Below are 27,742 nucleotides of genomic sequence, written 5' to 3' on the forward strand. Positions count from 1 at the left end.
AAATAAGTTACAATGTTCTTACTGAAGCAGAAGACTTACATGTCCTCCCAGCTGCCGTCCGATCGGTGAACAGCTCACCACTGATTGTGCGGGCAGTAACTTGATACAGACGTCCTGGAGTCAGCTTGTCAAACTGTGTCTCTGTGACTGGTGGCTGCACACTTTTGACTTCCTTAACTGATCCAAGATGAGACAGAGTGATATTATAGAAATTGAGGTTTCCTGAAGGTCTTCTCCACTTAACTTTTAAAGCATCTAAACTGCCATCGTTAGTCACCATCAAATCTAAGACTTCAGCTGGGGCTAAAAAAAGAAAAGAAAGAGAATAAAATACAACTACCACAAAACATATAAGACCTGCTGCTTCCCAAACTCTCATAGTCAGGTTTTGATTATATGAAAGTTATATGAAATGGAATATGAATGATTTTGCTGAATAGTTAAGACTGGTCACAGTTCATATCACTTTCCAAAATCACTTCCCTAAATGCCTCCCATGCAAAACCACCACATTTGACAAGATTTCTGTAAAAGAAATTGCATTTACTCTTCCCAGAAATTAAGGAGAGCAAAGGCATGACCCTTTTTTTCCCTACAGAAGTGTTTTAACCATTGGACTCCAGTAGGATGTCATCTTATCATTACCTCTTATCATTATCAAATGTTCAGGAAAAAAAAAACTAGAACTCTAGTTCTTTGAATCAGTATTTCTTTGTGAAGAGAAAAAAATCTTGATAATCCCCAAAAACCCATATCAAACCCACCAACTAGGCAAACAAAAACCCCAAAGAACCCAAACCATCATTTGATGTTACAATTCTAAACCTACTTTACATTTTTTTTCTGCTTCCCTTTCACACTTTTTCTACCTTCATTTTAGCCTCTGAGTTGTTGCAGTGGTAACTTAGGGAATTAAATAAGCTTATGGTGTCTCTAACTTGGAACACAAATCACATATTATTCTGAAATATGTCCTATAATGCTATTAGGTTATGGCCTTAGCTTCTTGTTTTGTTGTGATGAATTCTGAAATCATACCTGTCCTGATTGTTTGAAAACTGCTGCTCTCCAATCCTGCAGCCTGGGTTATGATAGAGAGGTTATACAGGTGGCCTGCTGTAAGTCCTAAAAAGGTGTAGGAGGTAAGGGAGCTTTCCTGGTGAATCTCATGAACTGGCACACGATTATCCAGCAACAGCAGCCTGTAATGATCCACATGTCCAGAGCCAGGAGACCATGAAACGTGGATAGCGTCTGTCTTGACACTGACCTGAATAATTTTCACAGGAGATGGCACTGTTGGTATAAAAAGGACACATGCTTAAGGCTTAATGGTTATCTCTACCATTTCAGCAATTTTTAATAGATTCAATCTTGGAATATGTTGGGTTTCTTCAGGGTTACTGAAAACCCAACCCCAAATATACAATAAAAATGAGGCTCTATTCTTAGCAAACAATTCTTTATGTCAGTTAGAGATTCATACTTTATTTCTACTTATAATCAAGAGATACTTCATAAGTATATATATAGCCATGTAGAAGAATTATACCAATTTGCTAATTTCAAAATGCAGAAGTACAGAATACTGTAAGTGGTTTTATTTAGATGAACTACAGAAAAAGAAGTCCTACCAGTGGATCCACTTATATGAAGTTCTGGGGTAGTCTTATTTCCAGCAACAGCACTGAGGACAATGTTGTATTTATTCCCAGGAATGAGACTGGAAAACGTATTTTCTGTTTTTGAAATTCTTCCTGGTATGGAGACTTCTTTTATCTTTTTATTATCACGATCAAGTAATACTAGGTTATACATGTCCACCTTTCCTGAGGAAGGATCCCATTGAACCTGCAAGCTTGTGAGTGTCGTTTTTTCCTTATTAATTACCAAACGAGACGGTGGCAAGGGATCTGCAGTTAGGAAAAAAACCCCAGAAAACATAAACCCTTTCTTGCTTTGACATTATCTGAAATTTTACACAGCAGCACAAGAAATCTTCCAAAACTCTCCCTTTATCATCATCATGCTGCCAATACTTTTCAAAAAGCTTTTTCTTTCTATTTATAAACACTGTACATTGAAGCCAGTCTGCAAGAGAGTCTTGAAGAATTCAGAAATATTACTTTTAAGTATTTGTACACACTCACTCACACAGACATACACATAGCAAAACACTTCCACTGTGGACGTATATTGCAAGTTTGGAAATCTGTTGATAGTAAAACTGTAACAACCTTAGTAAGAAACAGCAAACATGTAAACCCAGTAAATTGTACTCAGTGCCTCAGTGTACTGTAGCTTTATAGATGGCAGCAACAGCTTTCAATTCCTAGCACTCACCCTAAACACTTTATCAGTTCAGGGTATGAGCATTTATACAATTTTAAGGGCAATAATCTTTTGGTTTTAGTATTAGCTTCAACAACTTCAAACAGATTCTGATACAACATGCTTCTGCTCTGCTATAGTTCTGTTCATAAAAATTCAAAAAAAGCCAAACAGTACATTGGATATACCCTAAGGAACTAATATTGGGCTTACTTCTCTGAAACTCCAAACATTCATTATGTTGTTTATTAAGAAACTCTCCAGTAAAATCACCTGTGAAATCAGATACACTCTAAAGGAAAGAGAAACTGACCAAACCTAAAGAATCTGGTTGATTTTATTCTCCAGGTGCATTTCCTCACTCACAAGACTTCATGCAAACCACATAAAATGTATTACATGTTGATGTACTAAGGTATTGACATTTATGTTTTCCAGTAAGGTTAACCAAATGCTTATTAAGAAGATATCATGAAACAACCCAAAGAAATCGAGCCTTCATAAGCTGGGACGTTAAAGTTTCCCAACAATTTAGGAATAAATTTGCCTACCACAAGAATACACTCTGTGCTACTCTTTCCTAGCATCAGACCAGGATTGTAAGGTGCATCCAGGCTGAGAACTGTGGTCTCTGTATGAACAGCATCTCAAACACAGAAGAACCAGACTATTTTTCCAATACAGTCATTGCTGCTTGTTTCCCTGAACAAAGAAGACAAAACAATGTCAATCACATAAGTTAAAAATGCAATGTAAAGGCTGCAAGGATGAAGTTGAACCTACCTCCCACCTACAAATACATAAGTAGCCTTAGCAGCTTCAAGCTGCTTTTTCTTCAAATTCTGGATGATGTGGAAGGTTTAATCACTTCCTACAAAGCTCTGCTGAAAACAGAGTAGTGCCACGTTTTGGTGGCATATTTTGTCAATCAAATACATTAGAATGTCAAGGAAGCATCTCCTTCCTTGGAAACAATCAAAAACTGACTGGACATGGTCCTGGGCAACCAGATCCAGGTGGCCCTGCTTGAGCCGAGTGCTTGGACCAGATGACCTCCAGAGGTCCCCTCCAACCTCAACCTCTCTATGGCTCAGAAAGCACTGTGTCCCTTTGAACCTAGGTCTCTGCTTAAATTCAAATTCTTCCTTTGGACCACAAAGATGTTAGTGCTCTTCAGAAAAAGAGATGAAAACTAAACAAATTGATTTACAAAATCAATCAATAAAAGTAACTATCTTTTCCTGACCGCTTTCTTAAAGGCCAAAGTAAGTCTGCTTAAATCTGAAAAAGAAGAAAGTAACATTAAAGACCAAGCTCATCAAACTTCAGGCCAAATAGTTAAAACTTCACCCAGTTACAGCAACTGAAACATGAGGTTTTAATGAAAAGTGTCAGGAAATCTTAACAATAGGCTTGACTACCAGCTCCACCTATAATATATACTAAGCCAGTAAAGACTATTATGTTGGCAAAAGTGAATAGTGGGGGTATAATCTTGTTCCTTGAAGGCAATTGTTCTAATCCGAAAGGTCAGACTTTGGAAGTCAGAAATAAATTCCAGCACTATATATGGTCAGATGCACAGCCAACTGAAAAAGTTTTAATTTGACTGACATTGAGAGAACAGTCATGACAACTATCAAGAAGTTTAACCCTTTCTGACTAATTTAGGACAAGGTCGACTGTTCTTTAGTCCTGCAAAAGTAATCACCATTGTCATCTGTATTATTTGCCAAATTTGACAAAAAAGATATCTGCATTTTTAGAAGCACTTTTACTGTCCTAGGTAATCTATCTTCTAAGGGGCATGAGCAAAGAAGAAAGTTGCGTGCCTAGAAGGTGAAGTTCAGAAATTCAGACTTTATCTAATCTATCTGGTCCAGAAAACAAAACACACAGTGCTTTGTACATCCGCTAGAACAAAGGAACAATGAGACTGGGAAGTGCCTGGGCTGAAAGAACCCTGGATGGAAACAAACACTTAAAAAACCATTTACATTGTTAGACAAGTCTCTGTTGGCAATGGTACAACACCGATATATCACAGAAATAAAATCTTTTCATCAAGATATTTTTATACCATTTGACACTATACAAATTAATGTCCCCTGGTCTACAAAGGCATCTTTCAGAGACTTAATGGTCTCTGAATTATATTGCAACTCCATTTTCACTTCTGGGGAAGAGGATATGCTTTCTCTGCACAGCTGCTGCAGATCCAATTTATAGATATGGCTATGTCAAACTCCAGTGACACGACTCCCAGATACAGCCTGTAAGCACAGAAACACACCTGCCTTATGCAGGAGAAAACAAAAACAGCTGGGAGGAATGAGCCCAGGACTTAGTAACGGGGAATTCCTGCTAGTCTCAGTTATCTTCCTACCATATTTTTTCCTGCCTTTCCGTCCTCATAAAACAGTAACCTACTTCATAAGGACTTTTCTGAAGATTAAGTAAAGAGGGTTGATTTCATTGTCTTTACTAAGCACAAATATCCATTTCTTTGGGATGATACGCGACTTAGAGAATCTTTATAATACGGTTATTTATTTTCTTCTGGTACTCTGCCTTTGAAATGATGATCACAACCATTACATGATTACAGATGATAGGATTATACAGCCTATAGTTAGAGCCATGTCACATGTTTTTCCTACAGACAGCTAATAAATCAAATTTGTCCCAAATAACTTGAAATTTACAGGAGTGAACACATGCCCTGGGTATGCTTCTGGCACTTAAAGAGTTGCATATTACAATGAAAAACCACTCTAACAGTTGTGTCTTGGAAGATAGAATTTTATCTTCTTTTCATTCAAATATTTAATGGATTTTCTAACAAAAAATTATTTATAGTACTCTCAGTACAGGAGGCTTGAATTGGATAGTAACATAATACAGCACTGCAATATTTTTGTAGACTAAGATTCTGAAAATGGCATTTATAAGTCTATTTTAGAAGACATAGTTGAAAGTGGGGTAATTGCAAAATTGTTTTCCATAGCTCTCTAGACCAGTATCTCAAATCTGCATTTCAATTCTGAATTGAAATTTATAAATTTAACTGTAATTTAGGATCTATTTATATACTACTATTTTTACCTAGACCTAATCATTCGCTGAAATATAGTTATATTGTGCACAGACATTTGGAGATTTGAGAACTTAAAATTTATCTTACTTATAACTGGGAAAGACAAAATCCTACCATCTTTTGCAGTACATCAATTCTTAATCACAGAAATAGTTTTATTGAGAAAACAATATGACATGAAAGGACTGACAGGAGCATATCCCAGCTTTACAATGTCAGCAGCATGCTGACTAGTTGTATGGTTTTATGTGCTCTTTAATGTCCATATATATATATATAACTTAGAAAAACCCCAACAAATTGTAAATATGAAGTAAATATATATACTTGTGCCTACTGACATCTGTAATCTCAGTTTTGCAGTGGAAAATTTATCTGTAGTTAAGAGCTGATAAATGTGTTATCAGCTTTTTCTTCCTTTCCTATTCTACCAAAATAGCACAAATGTCCCCACTGTGTGTGTTTCCATGCCTATGTATACATGGCTCATGAAGTGCATATGTGACTGCATTTTCCATCATTTTGGATGACCCATTTTAGTTCTGCTCTACAGGATTAAATACTTGCTGTTTTAAATTTACAACCCACAGACCAAAATTTCTTGAGTAAAAAAAGTCACTTTAGAGGATTAGTGTGGATTCTTGTACCAGTATTTCATACATCATTAGACTTATGATCTATGTGTCCACAAGTGAAATAGAAGCTGCTTCTCCAAGAAAAGATTCACTAGGGAATCTGGTGTTACTTGAGAGTTTATGGAATCTTCTCGAGCTGCACAATTATTCAATCAGACTATGAAACTTGCAAACAACATAGACCATGATTTTAATGTGACATTATATACTCAAAAGGCCAATATGGTCCTCTCCAACCTTTTACATTACCACTGCAACTGTGGCATGCATTATTCATTGCTTTCACCATGAGTTCCCAGTCAGAAAAGATCACACTCAAAATTTAACCAAATGTTTTGGATTTTATGTGCTTAGCTACTCCAGTACTTTGTATAAGAAACTTGATGAAAACTAAACTCAGAACTGGCACACAAAGATTTTTACAGGATTGAATATGAGCAAAAAGGTAGTTTCTGATCTAGGTATACAAATAAACCTGTAACTTTCTCACACTTTCTCATGTGTATTTATGTTACCAAGACAATACAGATGTTCAAACATCATTTTGCAAAAATAAAACACATGAGATGGGATTTCTTTCATTTCAACCAACTATCACTTCAACTTTCTGGTTTAACCTAGCCTTCTTTGATAGCCAGTGGAGAAAGCACCTTCAATGGACAGCTTAGCCCATCTTCCTTAGAAAAAGAGCTCAGGAAGGGAACCTCACTGACCAAGGTCAGACATTGTGGTTTTAGATGGCCCATGATAACTCAGTTTCACTGCCAGTGAAATTGGTAGAAATTTTGTTTACAATATGGCTGGAAAGACTGTTTATATTCCATATTCACAGGACAATTTCCAGGAACGCATGCCTATGGACATTCAGACTCACTAGATAGTAAACTAAAACTACTGTCATTAAGTTACAAAGAACAGGTGAAAAAGAGCTTCCATGAAATTGCTTTAAAATGCTGCCCCTAGTGGAAACATAAGAGGAATAATCCTCCCTCATTCTGCATTGAAAAGCTCAGTATGGACAATGCAACATGGGTTGTTCAGAGGCATAATTTAGAAAAATTCTTTAGGAAAAAAAAATTGGGGCTAATTGTGTATTTTGAACACCATCAAGCAATACAACTCAAGGAAAGCAAAGAACCACAGAGCAATCTCAGCATCTCTCTGCAGGAAACATTCATGGCTCTTTGATTCTTATTTCATGCTTTTGACTGATCTCCGCTATCCAAAATCCAAATGTAAACCTCATTTAAACTATGGTATACCAATTATCAGTATTTCAACTTAAACTTTAATCAGACTTTTCACTTTGATATCAGCTACAAAATATGATTCTAATGCTCAGCTCTTTCCAATCACTTTCATCAGGCTGGAAAAATCTATTCAGCGATAAAAAAGTCATAAATGGCATGTACAAACTTCTGTGTTAATGGTACAGCATTAATCAAAATGTGCTCTAAAGTGGTATCTTCTTACCTTCTATGCAAGTGTTCAATAATAGAGCTTTACTATACAGAAATGATGGTGATTTACACCTGCCTCTCTGATAATGGTTGATCTATTATTCCAATTTTCACATCACAAGTCATCAATATCAATATTAAAAATAATCAGCATGATGCACAACAAATTTAAATCACTGTCTGCATAGAAACTATTACTCATTTTTACCAACTGACATGACTTGTGCTTAGTGTACAGCTATGACACCAGCAGACTTGTCAATGGATTTTTTTTAAACTTGAGTTACCACAGGAAATTAATGGAGAGTATTTAGTGCATTTGTATGGTTAATGCAGGAAAAAGGTTCCGACAGAAAGAGACACCTTTGAACAGGTAATTGTGAAGTACTTGGCTGCTGTAATCTTCAATACTAATATTTAGTACCTCTCTAAAACTAACCTTAGGAGCAAATCAGAGAGGCATTTAATGATGGACTTTATTTAAGACATCTTTGTTTTGGGTCTTGAACTACTACCTTTAAGAGGTTGAACAGCATTATATTTTATCATCCTCACAAAGCACAACTAGAGCCTAGAAAGAGGCCAGTTGTGCCACTGCAGCTGTTGTCATTCAATGTCATCCATTGCTTCACAGCTGAATTGTTCACATGCCCACACAAACACGAATGCAGAAGGGGGGCTTTCCTTGGCAGCCCTCTGTCAGGCTGCTGGACCATTTTTACAGCCAGTCATGGATGTGTCACTGGAAGTGCTCTGTACACAACTGCATATCATAATACCTCACTGGTGATACCCAAGAAAAACATATAAGAAGGAAGTTTCAGCCTTACTTTCTGACTTTTAGTCTCTGGCTAGACAGAACCAAAGTATGGAAACGGGCTGAAACAGTACGTTACCCTTAAAGAAGGCTTACCTACTATGAAATTGATTGTATTTTAAACACAGTAAATAAACTGTCAGCTGAGGAACTATGACAACAATGTATTTGCATGAGCACGAAGGATGTTGTGGGCTACTACGACAAAAACTTTTTTTTTTAACTTAATATCCTCACAGCACCTTCTTGTTTCAAGCCTGCTGGGTTAACTGTCGGCAGGAGTCACTTCTGGCAGTCGGCTAAAGAGAAGTCAAGCACAGGGCTGCTATGTTCAGCAAACACTGTCCACTTGCAGCAGCTGTAAATGCATCGCTCTCCTCCTCCTCTTGGAGCCGGCCGAAGCAAGGGGAGGAAAAGGAAAAGCCCGGCGTCCCTCCCCGCGCACCTGCCGCGCCCGCGCCCCTACCTGTCTGCAGGGAGATGTTGAGAGCCTCGCCGCCGGCGAGCGGCTCGATGCGCAGGTGGTACCAGGTCCCGGCCTGCAGGTCCCGCAGGGTGCAGCCGTAGGTGCCGTTGCCCGCGGGGGCGGGCTGGCAGCCGGCCGCCTCCCCGTCCTCGGAGCGCCCGCTCAGGCTGAAGTTGCAGGCGCGGCCCGCGGCGCCCCAGCGCAGCCGAACGCTCTGCCCGGCGACGCTCCGCTCCGTCAGGTTGGCGCTGCATCCCGCCGCCTGCTCCGGCGCGGCCTGCGGAGGGTGGGGAGAGCTCTGAGAGACCCGCCGGTACCCTCGGGCTCAGCCCCCAGCCCCGTCCCCGTGCTGTGCCGCTGCAGGGCGAACCTGCCCGTGTCCCCCAGGCTCGCCTGCGACCTGCGAGGGACGGCCCTACACCGCCCCCCTCCTCCCGGCCGCTCACCTTGGTCAGGGCCAGCGCCGTCCACAGGGCGAATCCTGCTCCATAGCTCAGCATCGCCGACAGTTTTTAACGCCAAAAACCCTCGCGGGGAGGGGAAAAGGGGAAGGGACGGCGGGGTTGGGGTATCCGAAGAAGCGAAGTGGCGGCGGCGGGCCCCGGGGGCCCCCGCTCCCCGCCGGGCTCCGAGCCCTGTGCCGGGCCGCCCGCCTGCTGCATGCGCTCGGGGCTGCCCCGGCTGCCGAGCCGCCTCCCTGACACCGGCGTGGGGTGGGGGGGCTGCCCGCCCGCGGCTGAGGAGGAGCGGAGGAGGCGGGGGAGGCGGCCGCCGCTTCCCACGCTGCCATTCTGACCCGGGCTGACTCTCCCGGAGCCCTTCCCGCCGACTTCCGCAATCAAGAGGCGATTTCCTCGCGTCTCGCTGCGGGGGGCGAAGCTCGCCGACTCGGGACCTGCCGCCCACCGGGCAGGCGACCGGCCCCGGGGTGCCGCCCCTCTCTCCTTAAGGATCCCACCTTCCTCCCGGCTCCTCTCCCACCCCACGTCTCTTCCTTCCTCGCTGCTTCCTCCTCATGTCGGTTTCCCCCTGTGTCTTGTCTTCCCAAGCGTTCCCCGGCGCACGGGGCCCTTCAGCGGTGCCGCTGTTGGGAGGCGGCCCGCTTGTCTCACGCTGGCTGCACCTCACCGGGCGCTGCCTTGCCTTGTCTCATGGCTGCATCGCCTCACAATGTCTTCTTGTCTCTGCCCCACCTCGCAGCTGCCTTGTCTCATGCTGACCTTGCCTCATTCCCACCTTGCCTCTTACCTGCCTTGCCTCACGGCCACCTTGCCTCCTGTGGCTCCTTCTCCTCCTGCCTGCCACTCCTCTTGGACATCTCACCTCATTCTTGCTTCATTCCACGGCCACCTCACCTTGCAAGCCTGCTCTCCTCACACCTACCACCCTTCACAGCCATCCCTCCTCCTGGCCCACCCTCCTCTTGGCCTCAGCCATCAGTGACCCACCACTCCAGCTCCCATGTCCCAAACTCAGATGTTTTTAAGGGTTAACCATAGAGCACCAAGGGCTCCATTCTCTCGCTGGCCATGTGGCACTGCAGCAGGGCCTTGCATCCAGGAGAGCCCAGCAGAGCTGAGCTCCTGCCTGCAGCAGCAGAGCCTGTAGGAGAGGCCAAGTCATCTCCGTTTTCTGTTTCAACTTGTGTCCTCGAAACAATTCCTTCCCACATCCCCCGAATAACTCCCAAGCTAAAATTACACATGCCGTGGAAAGCAAAGTGTCCCTGTTTTCAGACTGCACCAATAAAGCTGTGTGCAACTCTGAGTTGGCTACTGCCAAAATGAAAACTTTCCATTTCTGTCATGCATACCCATTTCCTTCTTGCTTACATTTCAGCCTCTGAGAACTTGCATGCCAGTGTGTGCATGGGCAGACAGGGAAGGAGTGTAGACAGAAGCATTTTTGCACCCTCAGATATTCAGATACACCATAGCAGCCATGGAGTGAATTCGGGGGTACACAAAAGAGAAGGAAATGGAATTTACTTTTTTCAATGGGAATAGTATTTTTCTGCATCTTTCTGTACTGCATTATGTGTGTGGGATTTTAACTTCTAAAAGCAGTACCTCAAGAAAATTCAATACCATCTGTATCACTTTTGCCCTCTTTGAGGGAGAAAAAGGTTCTAGGTTCTACAAACATTAGTCTGCCTTTCAGAGGAGCTGCTGCTCTAGGATTTTTCTGGGCACTAGCCTGTCTAACAAGATATAAATATCTGAAAAATCTTAGCTGTCCTTCTGTTCTGAAATCAAAGGTCTGAGCACTCAAATGTGATACCTGCCCCTACAGAAAACTTCATCTGTCCCAGTGGAGTTCTGTGCCTGATCCTAGGAACGTTCTACTGAAAGTGTTGTGCTGTACTTTGCAAAGCTGAGGGTAGTTAATAACTTTATGATCGTTGCCTTAAGTGACAACATAAATCTGTGTTGGTTGTTATGCCAGAGAGGATCTCCTTTGGAAGAGATGTTTTACATACTTCAGACAGAAGGAGGAACCAAACCCCAAAGAGCTAGCAGAGGGATAATCATACCATTGATAGGACACACAAGATGTGTTTCTTAGACCTAAACTAGGAATAAATGATATAGATGTCTTGTAATCATTTAAGGTGAGAGTTTTACATTGTGATTTCTTCTTTAGGTGATTGTGATATTTGGGCTTAACAGCATAAACCACACCAATACTTTTCCAGCACTGGAGAAGTACAAATCTGAAGGCTTATTGGGATGTTTGGATTACTTCAAAACCCTCTCTGAAAATTAAAACATTCAGGGTAACCTGCCTTTTCTTGAAAAGGAGCTCACATTATTCTAGGGATTTTTGAAAACATCCATGACCTGAACTTCCAGGGAAGATATAATTTGGATATTTAGATATAAGTTTTTTAAAGTAGGTGTAATAAGTAAAAGGAAAATGAAGCATAATCAACAGTGCAAACATAAAATCCAGGAAAAAAATGGAACCTACCACAAGTAAAATGTAAAGACTTTTGGACATAAATAACTGTTTGTCTCTTCTAGCTAGCATAAGATAAATTGTGGAAGAAAATTATATTACTGTTTCTCAGAAGTGCTCATAATTCAGAAGTTCCTACTTTCTTACTCTTATTCTTGATATCATAAAATATTTACTTTTCTGTATTAGTAGGAAAGTACTGGTTTATTACAGGTTTTTGCTCCTTCTGTATGTTATCCAGAAAAAGTTGCTACATGGGTAAGGTCTGACACAGATATCTATGCCAGCACTGGAATAAAACATGAGGGGTCCATCATTCACTGGTGGCAATATATTTATATAGAATAGCCAACATAATGCCACAAGTAATTATTTCCAGACTAGTATTGAATAAATGGGCTTTTAGTAAATCAGCAGTCACACAGCCTTTAACACTTACTGACCTGTGTGGCAAGCCAAGAAACTAATTAAACTGAAAAAAGAACTGGAAGTGAGTTTTGGGAGTTGCCGGACGTGTCTCTAATAGCAGGCTCCAAAGTCCCTTTCAGACACTTTCCCAAGGTTTCCTGACTTTTTTTTTTTTAACACCAACCTCTCTGTCTCTCTAATCAAGAGGAAATGGGCTTTGCATAGCTTTTGTCATGTATTCAAAATGCAAGCTGCAGTTTTACTTGAAATCCAAGGCAGCTCTAAACCAAACATTTTGTTCAATTGAAATGTCACTATTGTCCCCCCCCAAAATGGGTATATGCACGGCCAAATAACAACATGGCTTTACTTCTGCAAAGAGGCCTCAGCCTGGGCAAATGCACTTCATAGAAAGTATTGTCTTCCTCACAACAATACTCAGCACTTAGTGTATGTGTTTTCAAAGTATTGTGTTAAATCCAGTTAATCCTTTAAACATCCCTGAAGCTTGACAAAAATGTTTTTAACTCCACTCTAAAGACTGGGAAACAGAGAGGGAGGCCAAAGATTTTAAGTTTCTGTGTCTAAATTGGTATATCTAGATTCAAATGTCCAGAGCCAGTTGGAGGCTACAAGAGAAAGCTACTGCTGATTTTTTCTTTTCATAGATATGCTTAGACAGCTTGTCATCAGAATTCTGGTTTGAAAGTTTTGACCTAAGCAGGTTGTTCAGTGCAAATGTTGTGATTCAGGAACAAGTGGGGTAGAAATACAAGAGGCAGTAGTTTCTGTTAAAATGGTGCCATTTCTCTTGCTTTGGCAGGATTATGTAGTAGTAGTGTTGGAGGCAATTTGGGTAATACTTGTTTTTATAGGACATCTCCATTTGGAAAGAACAAGTATTCTGTGCAGGAGGTATGCAAATGAAAAGAGGGCATGAGGAAACAAGCTCAGCCTGCATGCACTGAGCCAGAAAGATGATATTTAGAAAGAGCTGCATCAGCTGTGGAAGGGGGTGCAGTGCGCCCATCCTTGGCTCAGTCCCTTTCCCTTGCCAGCATCAGAACAGCAGTGTTGGGTCCATAAATCATTAAGTTTGTGGACCCTGACACTGTCCACAGCCTTCCCAAACATAACATACATTTCTTAGTCTTATCCACTTCAACACAAAGTAGTAACTGAAGCATGTTTGCCTGCCCCAATACACTGAGTGTAGTGTGGTACCCTGGAAGATAAGCCACAGGGAATTTAGGGATTTTCAGTTCTAAACCACTACGCGATAATAGTGGTACAGGTACCAGTAATGAATGTCCTGCATGCTTTAGTTCTAACTGCCTGTACACATTTTGCCAGTGGTGATTCCAGATTTGTTCTCACATTACTGAACTGAGTCTTGCAGAAAAGGAAGCCTGGAAATTGATTTGGAGCAAATGGCCTGCCATGTGCTCCTTCTACAGCTGGGCAGGCAGCCCCATTCACCTTCTCTGGCAGGGCAGTTTGTGGCCGGGCAGAGCAGAGACCAAGAGGTGTCTGTGTGTTTCCACTCTGCCTATCAGCCTGTAGATAAGCTGACCATGGCCAAGGCCAGGGTTCCTTTCGAGGCCAGTTAAAGCATTTGGATTTCTCTTGCTTTGATCTGTAAACAATGTATGTAATCATCTGTAAATAAGGGCATTGCATACTGTAATTCTTAGCATGTAATTAGAGCTAGACCCTCACATCATACCACAATCAATACCAGAGCCTGAGTCACTGAGAGCAGATACCCAGGCTCCTGTGGGTCCTGCCACATCCAGGAGCTTTCCATTGCTTCTCACATATCCTGATAATTTCCCTTGTACTTCTCCCAGTGCAACATTTGCACCAGGACTGGGCTGTACAGAAGAGGCAGAATTTTTTTGCAGCTATGCTTCTAGCAAAGGACACTGTCAGCATAAACATCAAAACAAAGCATCCCACCAGGAAAAGAACAAAGCTTAGTCCTTTAGGTAGCTTGTTTCAGGTTTTGGTTTGTTGTTTTTTTAAGCCCACTTGTAATAGCTATCAGGCTCCACAGAGTGGAGCAGGCCTTATAAAAATCAGTAATTCCTCTGTCTTACCTCTTCTGTAGTGCTAGAGTACTGAAGAGTGGTTGTTGGAGTCCAGGCTTTCTCTGTTACTGCAGATTTCAAGTCAAAGTAGAGGTTTTCAATGGGATTTTTACTGAAGTGTTCAGTCACATTTCTGATGAACACCTCTGTGCTACTCTTTAACACATTTTCAGGCCTAGAAGTAACAGCATTTGAAGAGGAGTATGTAGTTCTAGTACTCCACACAGAAGTGTCTGCATCTTGGAGATCTAAAACAAACAAAGGAAAATTATTAAAATTGCCTTAACATTTTTATAAACAATTAATTAGATCAATAAATGTGGCTGATACAACTTCCAAGTAGTTCAAGTACACCTGTCAGTTCTATAGGTTTTTTGTTTTCAGTGCAAACGTGTTTTTGCATCAATACCAAAGCCTGAGAAACACAACCAGAAAAAAATAATGTCCCTGAACACTCATACCATTCATTTTAAATATAGTCTGTCAGTGATTCTGAAAGGAAGAGAAAGGTTGTACTTTGTCATTAATGGCACAATTTTTTTCATTTGCAACTTTTCCACTTACTTGTACCTATCAAATGGCACACAGTCATATTGTCAGCCCTCTCCCCTCCTTTCTAAGTGCATGGGCCAGATTCACTTCTGCCTTTTGCTAGTGTAAGTTTAAAACATGACTTTGTTCAGTACCGTTCTTCAAAATAATTTTTTCAAGATAATTTTTTTTCTCAACGTATGTGTTCAAGTTCCTTGTGCCCACATGAACATTTCTCTGGCTGTCTAAAATCAGTTCTGTGCTGACCCCATGCTAGTCCCTGACAGCTGCCTTCCCAAGGCTCAGTTAATGATCTATCACTTAACTGAACTATCTGTAAATATGGCAATGGGTTCGCTTTTTTAGTCACGTATCCTTCAGAGAAAGCCAAAGTTGCAATTAGAGCTCAGGAAAGATTTTACTACACATTTTTCCTCCACATTTTCAGGGCTCTTCCTCCCCATTGGTATGTATTTAATATCCTTTCTTTGTGGCAGTGAGGGCAGGGTTCAAGCTGTGGTGGCCTCTACATCTGGTAGCATCACATTTCAGCTAAACTATTGGAATTACTCACTGGCCCCTTCTCACAAAAAGCTGCCCGGCCATTGCTGTAGCACAGCTAGTGTGTGTTGGCTCAATGCCCAAGACACTTTGTCTGTCCTTGAACTGGGGTCTCCAGCATCACAGAACCTTGTTTTGCTGCTGAGCCACTGGGCTGGTTGCCATTTATAACAATTTTAGCTCACAAATCCTTTAAAAACAGAGTAGTGACTGGGTTAAATTGCAGTAGAAGCTTTCAAATGCAATTAATTGGTGTGCAATTATGATGTCTTAGCTGGGAGAGGTGTAATTACCTCTTACCCAAAGGAGCAGTGTGTGAGCTTCCACAAAATAAACATTATCAAGTTTTTGTATTTGTGTAAATATAAATGTTAACATGTTTATGTAAAGAAATTTGCAGCACTCTGATTTGCACAGAAAAGTGAGATTGTAAACTCTAGTAGGAAACATTTCCATACAAGTGTTTGCTGTGCTTGACAGCACAATGTGTTCATCTGGTAAATGGTTCTGGAACTTCTTGAAAAGTAGTAGTTTACTGGAATGGGTTGGTATCCAGAGTAGATATTTCCTTTCCTTTTATCTAATTGTGCTTCTCTTGGAAAAAAAAAATCCAAGTTTCCATTAAATTACAAGAAATGTTCATGAAATATTTTTCCAAATCAAGGCAGTAAAAACAATACTACAGATCTCATTCTTCTCTCTTACACTTGTGCAAAGGGTTTCATCGAAACCTCAGGTCTCATCCAACTCTGCACGATCATCTTCATCCACTGCTTTTGCATAACCCCCTGTAGAGAGCCTGAGGTGCAGAGTCTGCTGTGGTCCCATGTCACATACCTTCATGGTCCCCACCAGAAGGACAGGAACCTTGTGCTCAAGCTGACATCAGGTGCTGCAACAAACCCATTAGCTGACAAAAGTCCAGACTTAGTCTAGATTCCGTGACAGTCATTGTTCCTGGAGATATCCTATTTGTTGTGGGTCTCTGAAAGTCTGCAGCAGGCAAATAGAAATCCTAGCCCTGAGGACTTGAAAGAGCTCTATGCCTGTCAGATGTCTCTGAGATATCCCTCTCCTACTTCAGCAGGAAGTAGAACTCATTGATAGAAAGACAGCAAAAAGAGGGTATATCTGCAGTCAGCAATCTCTTAGAGAAAAACCCCACACATTTGGGTTTCTAAGTATATATTTACACACCCAACATGAAAACACACACACAAAAAAATCTTAGCTTAATTCACAGAAAAATAGCAGTGATTCCAGCAGGAAGGCATTTGCATTCCAGTGCAATTGTGCTTTAGGAAAGCTGCTCCTCCATAAAAGGAAGCTGGTGCTGCCAGTGACATTTATGGGACTCAGCAGCCAGGGAATATCTGGCATTCTTGGTGCAGGAGCTGAGGGGAGAGCTCAACAGTGCTGGAAGCAAAACACTTGGTCCTCAGAAAAGTTCCACCATCCCACAGAGATCCCATGAACAAGCATTTGGTCACTGCATGACCCAACCTTTCATGTTAATAAGCTTCAGGCTATTCTGGGTTTCGAGCTAAAGGATCTTTCCCAGAAAATACTGGTTTCAGTCTGTTACCTGTAACCTGTGGGTAGAAGTGACTTGTGTACAGAACTATGCCATACTGGAACTTCAGATATTTGTACCAGTGTTTTCCATATATCCTACAGTGGACTGACTTATGGGGTTCATATCTGTTACTCACTTTAAGAAAGTCAGAATTCATGTTTATATTCTAAGTAAAGCCACTATTGTGATCCTAGCATAAGGACCCTCACATCCCTTTTTCAGTAGTACTTAAAAAAGAAAATTGCATATTATAAGGCCCATGTAGCCCATTTCTACACACCTTGAGTTCCAAAATTTTTAACCAGAAAAAACTCACCTCCTCTCTGGACATTGTGAAGTACACAGAAATCTCAACAGTGGTATTTTTCAGATGTGTTTGGCATTGTTCCAGTAGCATCTTTGGAAATCGGTCATAAAACTGTTCTTGGGAACAGGACAGCAGCACTGACACTGTTATTGATCACTAGTGGCTGCATGATATACAGTGTGTGAACATAATATTGTAATAATCAGCAGCACACCCAGGAGAAATGATGATGTTCTGACTAAGTGCATATTTCATCCACAGAGTGTACTGCAAACCCCATCCACCCACACAGCAGCAGGCTGCTGACAAGGAAGGGACTGCCATACATTTCCATGTAGGAACAGCAAAAGTGCTGGTTAGTTGTCAAGAGCTGAGAACCCTACAGTGGTGCTTTCAGCCTTAGCTGAGCTGGCACAGTGCAGCTTTCTGAAATAGCTCACATTGTACTGATCTGCCTACTCTATTAGAGCGCAGTTTCAGAAAAGTAAGGCTGAACTGCTAGTGAAACATAATTGAATCAGATATTTAGTGTATGAGATACAAAATACTCCATAAAACTGCATCTAACTCTCTGCAAGACTTGAAACAAGAAGGGGTTGTTAAAGATCTCTTTATATGCAGGACAAAATGAATTATCTTTTTACCTAACTACTTGTAAATAAAAGAAGCATAATTCAGATTTCTGTTGTATGTTGGGTATGAAAGAAAAACAAAATTCTCTGAATGTCCTTACTTTCCCATTCAACGTGACTTTTAAAACCTGCAACATCTGTGCTGCTTAAAATTTTTTTTCTTCCTTTATTTGGATGTTGTAGAAGTTAGTTATCATTTGTATCTTATGTCAGAGAGGTTGAATGTCTCCAAACTCCAGTCTAATCCTGAGCTGCTGTTTTACTTGCTTGTTTTTGAAATGCTGAAGTAGCCACTGAAAGGTTCTTTTAGCATCAATGGTAGCAGAAGATCCATATAACTATGATAATACCATTGCTGTACCAGCCCTATTTCTGACACTATGAGTAGTTCCAGCTTACCCTGAAGTGGATTTTTGGTCGCTGGAAGGGGCATCTAGATTCCATTAACTCCATGGATTACACGTCTACTGAAGAGAGCTCAGCCATGCAGGAATTACATCTAGGTCTTGGTTCAGCTGCCTAAACCTAGTGGAATCTGAACTGCCCTGGGGCACCTGAGGCATCTGCCCAGGCTCTCATAACACTTATGGGAGACCTGTATCTTTCTGGGCTGGCAGCCACAGATCATGTGGAATATTGTAGAGCATCTCAAATGATAAAAAGCACCTTGTTGAGGTAAGTGAAATAATCCCTTCCTTCAGACACCTACATTTAGACACCTGAAAGTTCAAACCTAATGAAGGTCCACACAAAATAGAGAGAATGTAATAATGAAAAATACCGGTAAAGTTGTTAACACTAGCAGATGAAATCATAAAGCAGGACATGCCTGATTGCTCTGGGAAGCTGTGCCTATTGTTCCATTTTTTTCCCCTATGAAAGTAACTGAGCTGGTTTTGTTCTATATTCTTTGTGCTATGGCTCATTGAGGCTTTAAAAATTTACAAAACCCAAGGACCTAGGCTGCACTGCAGATTTCTCCCTTTCTTTTTAGAAAATCTAAACCCATATTTATCTCTGAGCTTCCATCAGTATACTATTGGATTTTGTACAGTCTTGAAATTATGTCCAAGGATCTGACATTGATGCCTCTCCTTAACTAGGTGAAGCTCAGCAGAAGTGGTTAACCATGTATTTCTTTGACCCAAGAAAGAAGATTCAAGTAATTTTTGATCTTTCATGGGTTCACATATGTGTTAGCAAAATCTTATACTTAGAAAACCCTATAAAATAACTTGGAGAGATTAAAATGAATTTCAGTAAATGTATTTTAGGAAAAAATATTTTGGGTCAACTTAAAGATGGAATGAAAATATCGTTTATCACTGTTCTAATTTATCTTGAAGAAAATTGTAAAAGTTCCACACACAAAAAATTACAACTGATAGTGAACTTATGTATGGATTATTGCAGTATCTACAAACACTAAAAGTGTGGAAAGCTTAAAGCCTAAAGATATTTAATTTACATTATTTCAAAAATAGGTAAGCGTTTCTGCCTTTTCTGTGTTTCTGCCATCTTTCTTTGGTGCTTTTCCACCTTTCCAAGAGTCCCAAGAAGAAGCCTGTGTCTTCCCTTGCCATGTTCTGCAGTTGCTACTGCTGCTCCAGTGGCTCAGAGCACGCTTGGAGTGTGCACTGCTCTGGTCTCTTCTGTGCTCCATCTCAGCCACTGAAGCATCTGCAGTGGGATGTGAACTTAATTAGCTGAAGTTCTGATTATGAAGCAGCTAAACTGAAAGGGGGATAAGGAGAAGAGAGAAGCTTATGCGAAAGAAATGATCCCAGACAAGAACTGAGGCTAGAAAAGAGGGAAGGAACAGCATGAACATCAGATGGCACATCAGACTTCAGCTCATACCTGGTATCTGGTATTTTGTCTATTTCAGGCTGGAAACAAACGAGATAGAAAGATGTTCTAGTTGTTATTTGAATTCCTTATCCAACGTGTTTTATATCTTTGTAGATCTATGGTTCTTCAGTGCTTGGCACACAGCTGTAAGTAAACCCTCCACAAAATCAGCTACTCTTTTTAAATGCCTTGATATTCACAGCTCTGGGGTTGTCCCTACCATGTATGATATGAGAGAAGAGAAATGCAATGAAAAACATCATATTACAAAACTGTTACTGTCACCTTCTGTATCCAGACTGCTCTACAGCCTGTGTGACAGTCTCTAGAGCTCAGTGCATAACTGCAGCATACAGCTTGGCCTTGTGTCTACTCATTTGAAGTAATTCCCTGCTTAGTGAATAATTTTTGGTCAGCAGTGGTTTTGAGGTTTGCTGGTAATATTCAAGATGCCACATAGCATTGCATCTGTTCTTAATTGGATATTTTATTGAAATTAACCTACCCAGAACAAAAGAAGCTTGGAAGAATTACTTATGCAGCTCAGGAGTGACATCAGTGTTAGTCTGTCAGCATTAATGGTGGACATTTGTTCCACAAGTGTTATTTACATGCAACATTCTTTGTTCTTTTTCAGTAATCCTGCTTTCTACCTCTTCAACTGCCCCATCTTTTCCTGCTGCCTGTTTCCATTCCTGCTCCTTCTCCTGGTTTCTGAGCTTAGAGAAGATCTGAACCCAACAGTGGGCTGGTAAAAAGAAGGCTTTAGCATTACAGAGATTTTTTCTCTCTCTGTCCACAATGTCTTCATGAATTTGGTGGGAAATGAGGTCTCACTTTCTCAAGGGATATTAATACCTTATGACCATTCTTCATGTTAGCTATTTCAGCTGGAGGCCAGATTCAAACATGAGTTCGTGTGAGAAGGACTGTTTGCTGCTAGATTTGGAATTACCTCTGAGTGAGCAGAGAGGGGTTACATTCCCAAACTGATCCTGGTTTCCACAAACAGTCATTTAGGTCAGGACTGTTACAAAACCTGTAAATCCAAACGCATCTCAGATGGATGATTTGAAATCCAAATCCAAATCCAAGCTCAGACTTTCCCCAGGCTCAGAAAAATAATGTTTGATGTTTGAGTAAGGTCCAGAATAAAAGGTAGTTCAGTTATTGGGTTTGGAGCTTCTACTCTATCTGGGGTGATGTTTGGGTGCAATTCAGTGAGCTAATCCTATGCCAAAAGAGAACTCTTTTTATGAGTACTGTGAAAATAGAGGGTAAATTATAGCAAAATGTGGTCTTAGTCAGGAGGAGAAAAACTTACAGCCATTTCAGCTCCAAAGATTTTGCTCAATTTTTACTACCTTAGCTAAATATAGACAAAATATGTTATTTTAGGCTGATCCACTTCTGCTTCTACTGAAAGCAGATAGATGTTCTTGGAAGACTAATTTTACACTTTTAGCATCGAAGATTTTCACATGCATATGGATGCCATGACCAGAACTGGGGGCATTAGATATTATAACAGTACTTACTACTATTTGGAAAATTATTCTCTTAACAGTACTTCCACTTTATGAGCTTTTTACATTCCTAAAATTCTTAGTTGGGTATTGAGGATTACAATATTTTTGTTGGTTTTTCAGCAGAGCTTCCCAGAGCTGTCAAAAATAAGGTAAGTAACACTCTTAGAAAGGATTTACAGGCCTGTCTAGGGAGAGAATTTCAGGAAAATCAAGGCAAATTCATTTAAGAACTGAACACAGTAAAAAATGAGAAGATGCTTTAATATCTCATGACAATTGTCTTAGTACTTATTGGTCTTAAATTGCTTCTCCTCTGGGGATGATTAAGAAAAGTGTGTAAGGTTACTTTAACTTTGTTAGGCTACACTCCATCCAAAGGAAATAACACTACCTGTGCACCTCATCTGAACTATTCATAGTGTCTTTGAATATGCAAGCCATTTGCATCCCACAGGACTTCAAATGATTTTGCTTTTTTAATCTCTAACATATATGTGAGGGCTGGGATAGCACCATGGCCACTTTTCCATTCCCTGGTTCTGCAAGCTACCCTTTCATGCCTCCACTCAGGTGAGTAGTCCTGGTCCTATGAGCAGAGTTCTGCAAGTGCAAATTTGCTGAAAAATGGTACCTTGCCTTACAATAACTAGGAGTTTAGAAAGAATGAGGATTTGGTTTAAACATTCTGAAAATTTGGACATATGCAACAGTTTTGAGTCATAAAACTTTTTTTAACCCTGTAAAGACAAGAGTTAACTCTAAAAAGATGTCTGTAGGTTGTTCTTATTTACTGTGAAGAATTGCTTAATACTGCACAAGAACAATATCAACATCTTTGCCAGGAAAGATCAACAATGGGACATTAAAGAAAGCATTATCAAGCAGTATTCCAACCACTGTACCTTCCATTTTGTCATGGATATGGAAACCCACAACTGCACAGATATACTGTAGGTATATCTGTATGTCTGTAGGTATGTGCACAGACCTTTGCATTTCAAGGTACTATTCCAAGAATTTCTGAGACTTTCAATTCAGTTCATTATTCTCAGGATTTTGAGTGCTCTCATGTATGTGGTGTCTAAGAGCAAAATTACACTGAGTAAACATGCAAATGTGTAAGCCATGACTGTTCTAATAATGCATTTAGGTTAATCAGAGAAAGAATTGTGTTTGATTTTTAGATGTCTTTTTGCTCTTGACAGACTGGATCTGTATTTGTATGATAAAATGAATTGGGGGGGAACTTCTTTGCATCTGCATTTTTAAAAAGTACTAGGAATCAGTACCCATAGTTTAGAAATGGAAAAAGGAAATGACACACTAATAGTGAGCTGAGGTTACATATAAGCTCATTGATCCAAAGATTGGGAGTAGACAAAACGAGAGACATCCTGAAAATATAAAGTAGATTAAAAACTTTACCACTTGTGAGAAAGACAGCACTCCTCTCAGCTGTTCTTTAATAGTTCTCAAAATGCTTTTCAACTGTGAAAAACATTCTTCTGTATGAATAAAATATCATAATTTTTCACATTTGAGTTAGCATAACAGAGAAATTTTTGTTACCAAAACTCCCAGGATATTTTCTTGAAGGAATAACTCACCTTGCTTTGAGCACAGATTTACATAAACAGGCTTTCCCGTCTCGCTGGCTTTTAGCTGCATCCATGTATGAAGGTATTTTTTACTCCGCTTGGCCATGACCTTCTGACCTTGTTTTGTGAGGAAAAGGGAGCTGTTGGCCACCTTCAGGAGCCCGTCCTCGTGGCAATTCCACCTGACTGCCTGGGGACAATTGACGGTGATGCTGCGAGATGACAGAGCAGATCGTGTGGAGATGCTCAGGCACTGGGCAGACTTCACATGGAGGAGCCTGTCATCTGCTATCCACTGCCACTTCTGGTTCAGGTCAGTCATATTGCACTTTTCCATAATGACTCCTCTCTTTTCTGAAAGACACTGCTGTTTCTGGACATGGATAATCAGAAACCCTTCTGGAAAAGGAAAATTCCAGAAAAACACGATTGATTACACATTTACTTGACAAAAAGCAAATTATCAATGATTTAAAATACATCAGCAAATAAATTTCTCTTCCCACTTTGTGTGTGTTGAACTTTTCATGAAACTTCCATACATTGAACCTATTTTAAAAAAACCCTCCAAACACAACACCCACGTGATGCATGTGCTGGTAACATAAATAATGAAAATGCAAAACCCCAAGGTATTGTGGCAAGGTTATCTTGACCTTCATTATACATGAAAATAAGAAAAAATTAAACTGGATATAAAGAAAATCCAAGAACTATTAAATTCAAACACCAGTCCCTCATTTCCCCTGCTGGAAAGCAAACATGTCCACATGAATTCTCAGTCTCTGTTTCAGTTTTACAACACAGACTTTTAAAAATATAATTTACTGCCTAAAAGTTGTTTTAGTAAAATTCATAATGTTTCTGAGGGAAACGTAGGAGGATATTCATAAATTGATGAATCTCTCAATGCCTTTACATGTTACAGGAATGGAGGTTCTTTACTGGTAGGAAGCACATCTGTTTTACTGGATTTATTCCAAAGTCTCTAGCTGTTAGCTTTGTGACCATTCCAATTCACGTAAGATTAGCTCTCTGTGTCACCACACTTAAAGATCAACACCAGCTACTCAAATGAAAAAAATTACAGTGTATTAATCAAAACCCCACAAAGCTACCAATGCAAAACGCATACTTGTTACAGAACACAGAACTGGTTATTTCAAATGCAGCCTCCCTGCCATATCATGTTTAGCTTGTTATTTGTTTTTAATCTCAGTTGCTCAAACATTTCCAGCCCCATTAGTTACCAAGTGCTAAACCAAATGTGTATTTATTTCCCTCAATTGATATTGTCATTCCCCTGTTTTTACAGACCTGGGAATTTTCTAACTAAGCATTATTTATAGAAAGTTCTTGTCTCTGAAGTTTCATAAAGTATGAATAAAAGACAGCCATCTCCTGTCTGAAGCATTTGTCCCAAAAACTCAGCTCCTGGATTGTCTATCAGAAGATCTTCTTAAAAAAAAGAAGATGTATTTCCAGTAAAGAAGGCAGTTTATTTTCCTTTGGAAAGGAATCTAAACAGAATGGGCTGTGTTGGCCCTGCCCTCATTCCTCTGGTATGAAGCCCAGAGAAGAGGTGACTCGGTTTTTTTAAGTCACCGGCTGTGCCGGAGGGCTCTGCTCAGTGGCAGAAAGAGCAATTCAGCAGAGGGCAAGTGGGGAGAGACACTTACCTGAGAATGTCAAGGCAAGACAGGTAGAAACCAGGACGTGAAATAAAGAATCCATTTTCCCTCTAGCAACTCCCCATGCTTCTCTTAAAAAAACCCACCTCAGATAAGTGAAGCGAAGGCTAGGAAGGAAATGTGCCTTCACGGGGGAAAAAGTCAGTGACGAGCACTTCCTTCTATTCAATTGTTTTGGGGGGTTTTACAGTACTTTGTCCTTTTAATATGATTCTTCAGTTTACTAGTTGGTTTATTTTGGAAAAATACAAGCAAAAGAGAAGTTTTCAAGCATCTAGGAAATTAAAAGAGATTTTATTGAATCTCTTTAGACTAAAAGAAAGGGGATCATACTTTTGTGTAATGTGTTGCATGTGAACTATTACAAATCTACAGGTCACCTGGACGGTGCTGACTAAGTATGTTCTATATTAGCCAAGAAAAAACATGTATTTTTTGTAACTATACACAATCAAGCAAGATCTCAATATATTTCTAACTCTACAAGTTCTAAAAGCCAAGTGGAGGGTGGGGAGGAAGGGGAAGAGGAGGAGGCAAAGCTCTGGCATCTGTACCAGGTCTTACAGAAACTCCCCCTGAGGAATCAAGTGATGCTGGGTTTGCCTTTCCATCAGGTGGTGCACCTTGCTCCATGTCAGCTGGGGATTGCCTGTGCCCTCTGGATTGGTTCCCAAGTGGTCTGAAGCCATGGTGGAGGCTGTCCAAATTGTGCTGGACTGAGCCTGTTTATAGGGGTACAAGAGTGTGTGTGCATTAACTACTCTACGCAAGAACAGAGACTTCAGTTAATATTTTATATTAAGGGTAATTTATTAGCAGTATGAAGCAAAGTCAACATCACTGCATTAAAAACTCATTACACCCTGTAAACAGACTTCCCAGTGCTGTAAGCCATAATGCCAACTTCGCATATCTCTTAAAAACAAACTTTTACTGAGCAATAAAGGAAACAGTCATAGCAGCATTTTCTTTCTTGTATAACCTGTCATGGAAGAGTCCGTATCACTAAAGGCATCTATCTCTTACTGAAAGAAATAGAGCAGATAAACAACATATGCAAAAATTTCTGTGTCAATAAAAGACAGACCAATATTTAAAATCCTTACCATTTAATATATGCTACAAAGTTTCTTTTAAAAGTAGAATGACTTACACAATTTACAAATACACTGGATTCAGGTCTGTAGCAGAAGCATGTTCTAAGACAATCAACAGTTTAGGGTAAATACATACACACTGAATAACAGACATTGTGCTCTGCAACTGCTCTGTAAGACCTACAGTAAGTACACATTTAATAGTTAATAGGATGAAGAACATATATTTCCATATAAAATGTTAACTGCTTTTGAATATTTTCAAAAACAAGATTTTAAAATTTTTTATTATCTCCTTTTTTTAATCCATAGTTGAACACTTGCAATTTTAGCAGCAAGAATATTATGTGGCCAAGAAACAAGCTCACCACATAATCAGTAATAGCACTTTACAGTACAGTTGACAGTCCATTCACAAGACAGTTTGCAAACGTCAAAGCTTTTATACACTTGTTAAACATTTCTTCTGTAGAAGTCCCAATGTCCATCTGACTGCAGCAGTAGCACATACATACATTCCATATGGCAGATATCAGCATTACAGAATTAAACCCACCTTTAGATACATACACAGAATCCATGTGTAATTTCAGTACAGTACCTTCTTTATAAATCATTTTTGGGAAGCTCGCAATACATTCATACAGAGTGAGGGTCCAGCAATCTCTGTGCTTTTGCCAAACCATCCATAATCCTATCAGAAGTTGGCCTCAAAGCCGTCTTTCCCACTGCAGTAAACTTCTTGAAGAAGCTGCTGGTAGGTAATGAAACAAATTACCTCAAGAGATTGACATTTGGTTTTACCCTCTTCAGCTTCACTGGACAGCTTCTGCAGAAAGTCTGCTTTCATACAGACTCAGTGCATGGTGCACAAATTCATACTGCTCGCTGGTCTGAACCATTCCACCCCTGGAAAGGAAACAAACTGCACTGGAATCTTATTTCTTAAGAATGCAACACCCTCCAGCTCCTGCCAGCCCCATGACCCCCACAAGCCCTTTTCTCAGTTTTTGATTTACAATTTGTTTGAGCAAGTGGGAGATACTTGTCAGAGCAGAATTACTTTCTTCACAGCTTATGGCATCCAGGACATGCCCAACATGAAGAATTCCCAGTTCCATCAGAGTAAGAATTAAAGAAGAAAACATGTGGAATCTACAGTGTTAAAACCTACATTTCAAATTCAGTATATTCAAAGAGAATTTTGCTCTATCACTTGGGCAAGGAAGGCCAGATACATGGATGCAGCATTACCACTGATGGAGCAAGGAAGTATACAGAATCTGGCCTTTCATTTTTTGTCCTTCACTAAAAATGTAACCTTCTGTGACCTGCAGATGGCCTGTGCAGGGAACAGCTCTTCCTGTCCTCTTTCTAACGCCTACAATGCATCCTGTCTGAACAGCCACCACCTACAAAATTTTACAGCGGTGAATCATTTCACCACCAACAATGCAAAAGAGTTGAACTTAACCATAAAAAGAATTACTTGCAGCCAGCTTGGATTAAATGCCTACTTCTTATACATTCACCAGGTAACAATTAATTCTTCAGGTCTAAGTATGAGGATCAAGTCCCACATCTCCAGTACTGGTTACAGTGCGATAGGAAGGAGATGTCCTACAGGAGGTAGAAGTGTTACCATTTAGCTCTGAAATTAAAGTGAAACTCTTTCTGTTAACACTGAGGTACTCACTCAAGGTCTCCCTTCTCATGGAGCAAGGCCTCAAGTTTACTTTATACCACTTCTATTATCTCATCTGCCAGGGTATTCAAAGCTATCTACTCTGCTTTTAGAAACAAGTACTTGGTTCATCCTCCGTGCACCTGGAGCAGCTAGTTACCTTTAGGATGATGAAAGACCAAATGGCCTTAGTGAGAATGAAGACATTAAGACGCGTGTCACATCTGGCTTCAGTTCATTCAAACATTTAAATTTGTGAGGTATTTGGATCCAGAGCACTGTTGGAAACCAGATATCTTGCAGGAGCAGGTCTGAAAATCTCATGAGATCCCTAACAACAAATGTAGTACTGCTATACCAAGCTATTTGAAAAATGGTAAAACTTCCACAACAAGTATTGTTCTTCAGTATTAGAGAAGGTTA

At 40.3% G+C, this 27,742-nt stretch overlaps 2 protein-coding genes across 4 annotated transcripts in view; both read right to left on the bottom strand.

The window, feature by feature from the left end:
• The window catches only part of PTPRB (protein tyrosine phosphatase receptor type B), a 47,605-nt gene extending 38,157 nt beyond the window's left edge, over positions 1 to 9,448 (bottom strand). For 2 of the 3 annotated variants that reach the window (XM_064701939.1, XM_064701938.1), the window contains exons 1-5: positions 9,253 to 9,448; positions 8,807 to 9,083; positions 1,635 to 1,913; positions 1,039 to 1,296; positions 40 to 303 (exon numbers count right to left, since the gene is read on the bottom strand). In XM_064701939.1, coding sequence (XP_064558009.1) covers positions 40 to 303; positions 1,039 to 1,296; positions 1,635 to 1,913; positions 8,807 to 9,083; positions 9,253 to 9,306 — 1,132 coding nt within the window. In that variant the 5' untranslated portion in view covers positions 9,307 to 9,448. The remainder of the gene's footprint in view (positions 1 to 39; positions 304 to 1,038; positions 1,297 to 1,634; positions 1,914 to 8,806; positions 9,084 to 9,252) is intronic. The other variant, XM_064701940.1, reaches the window with a different exon arrangement.
• A 15,881-nt stretch (positions 9,449 to 25,329) lies between these two features.
• Positions 25,330 to 27,742, bottom strand: part of PTPRR (protein tyrosine phosphatase receptor type R) — a 138,765-nt gene continuing 136,352 nt past the window's right edge. Inside the window, exon 14 of the mRNA XM_064701941.1 lies at positions 25,330 to 26,544. Within this exon, the coding sequence (XP_064558011.1) occupies positions 26,451 to 26,544 (94 nt within the window). The 3' untranslated portion in view covers positions 25,330 to 26,450. The remainder of the gene's footprint in view (positions 26,545 to 27,742) is intronic.

This window comes from Zonotrichia leucophrys, chromosome 1A (genome assembly GCF_028769735.1).
Source record: "Zonotrichia leucophrys gambelii isolate GWCS_2022_RI chromosome 1A, RI_Zleu_2.0, whole genome shotgun sequence".
Classification (NCBI taxonomy): Eukaryota; Metazoa; Chordata; class Aves; order Passeriformes; family Passerellidae; genus Zonotrichia; species Zonotrichia leucophrys.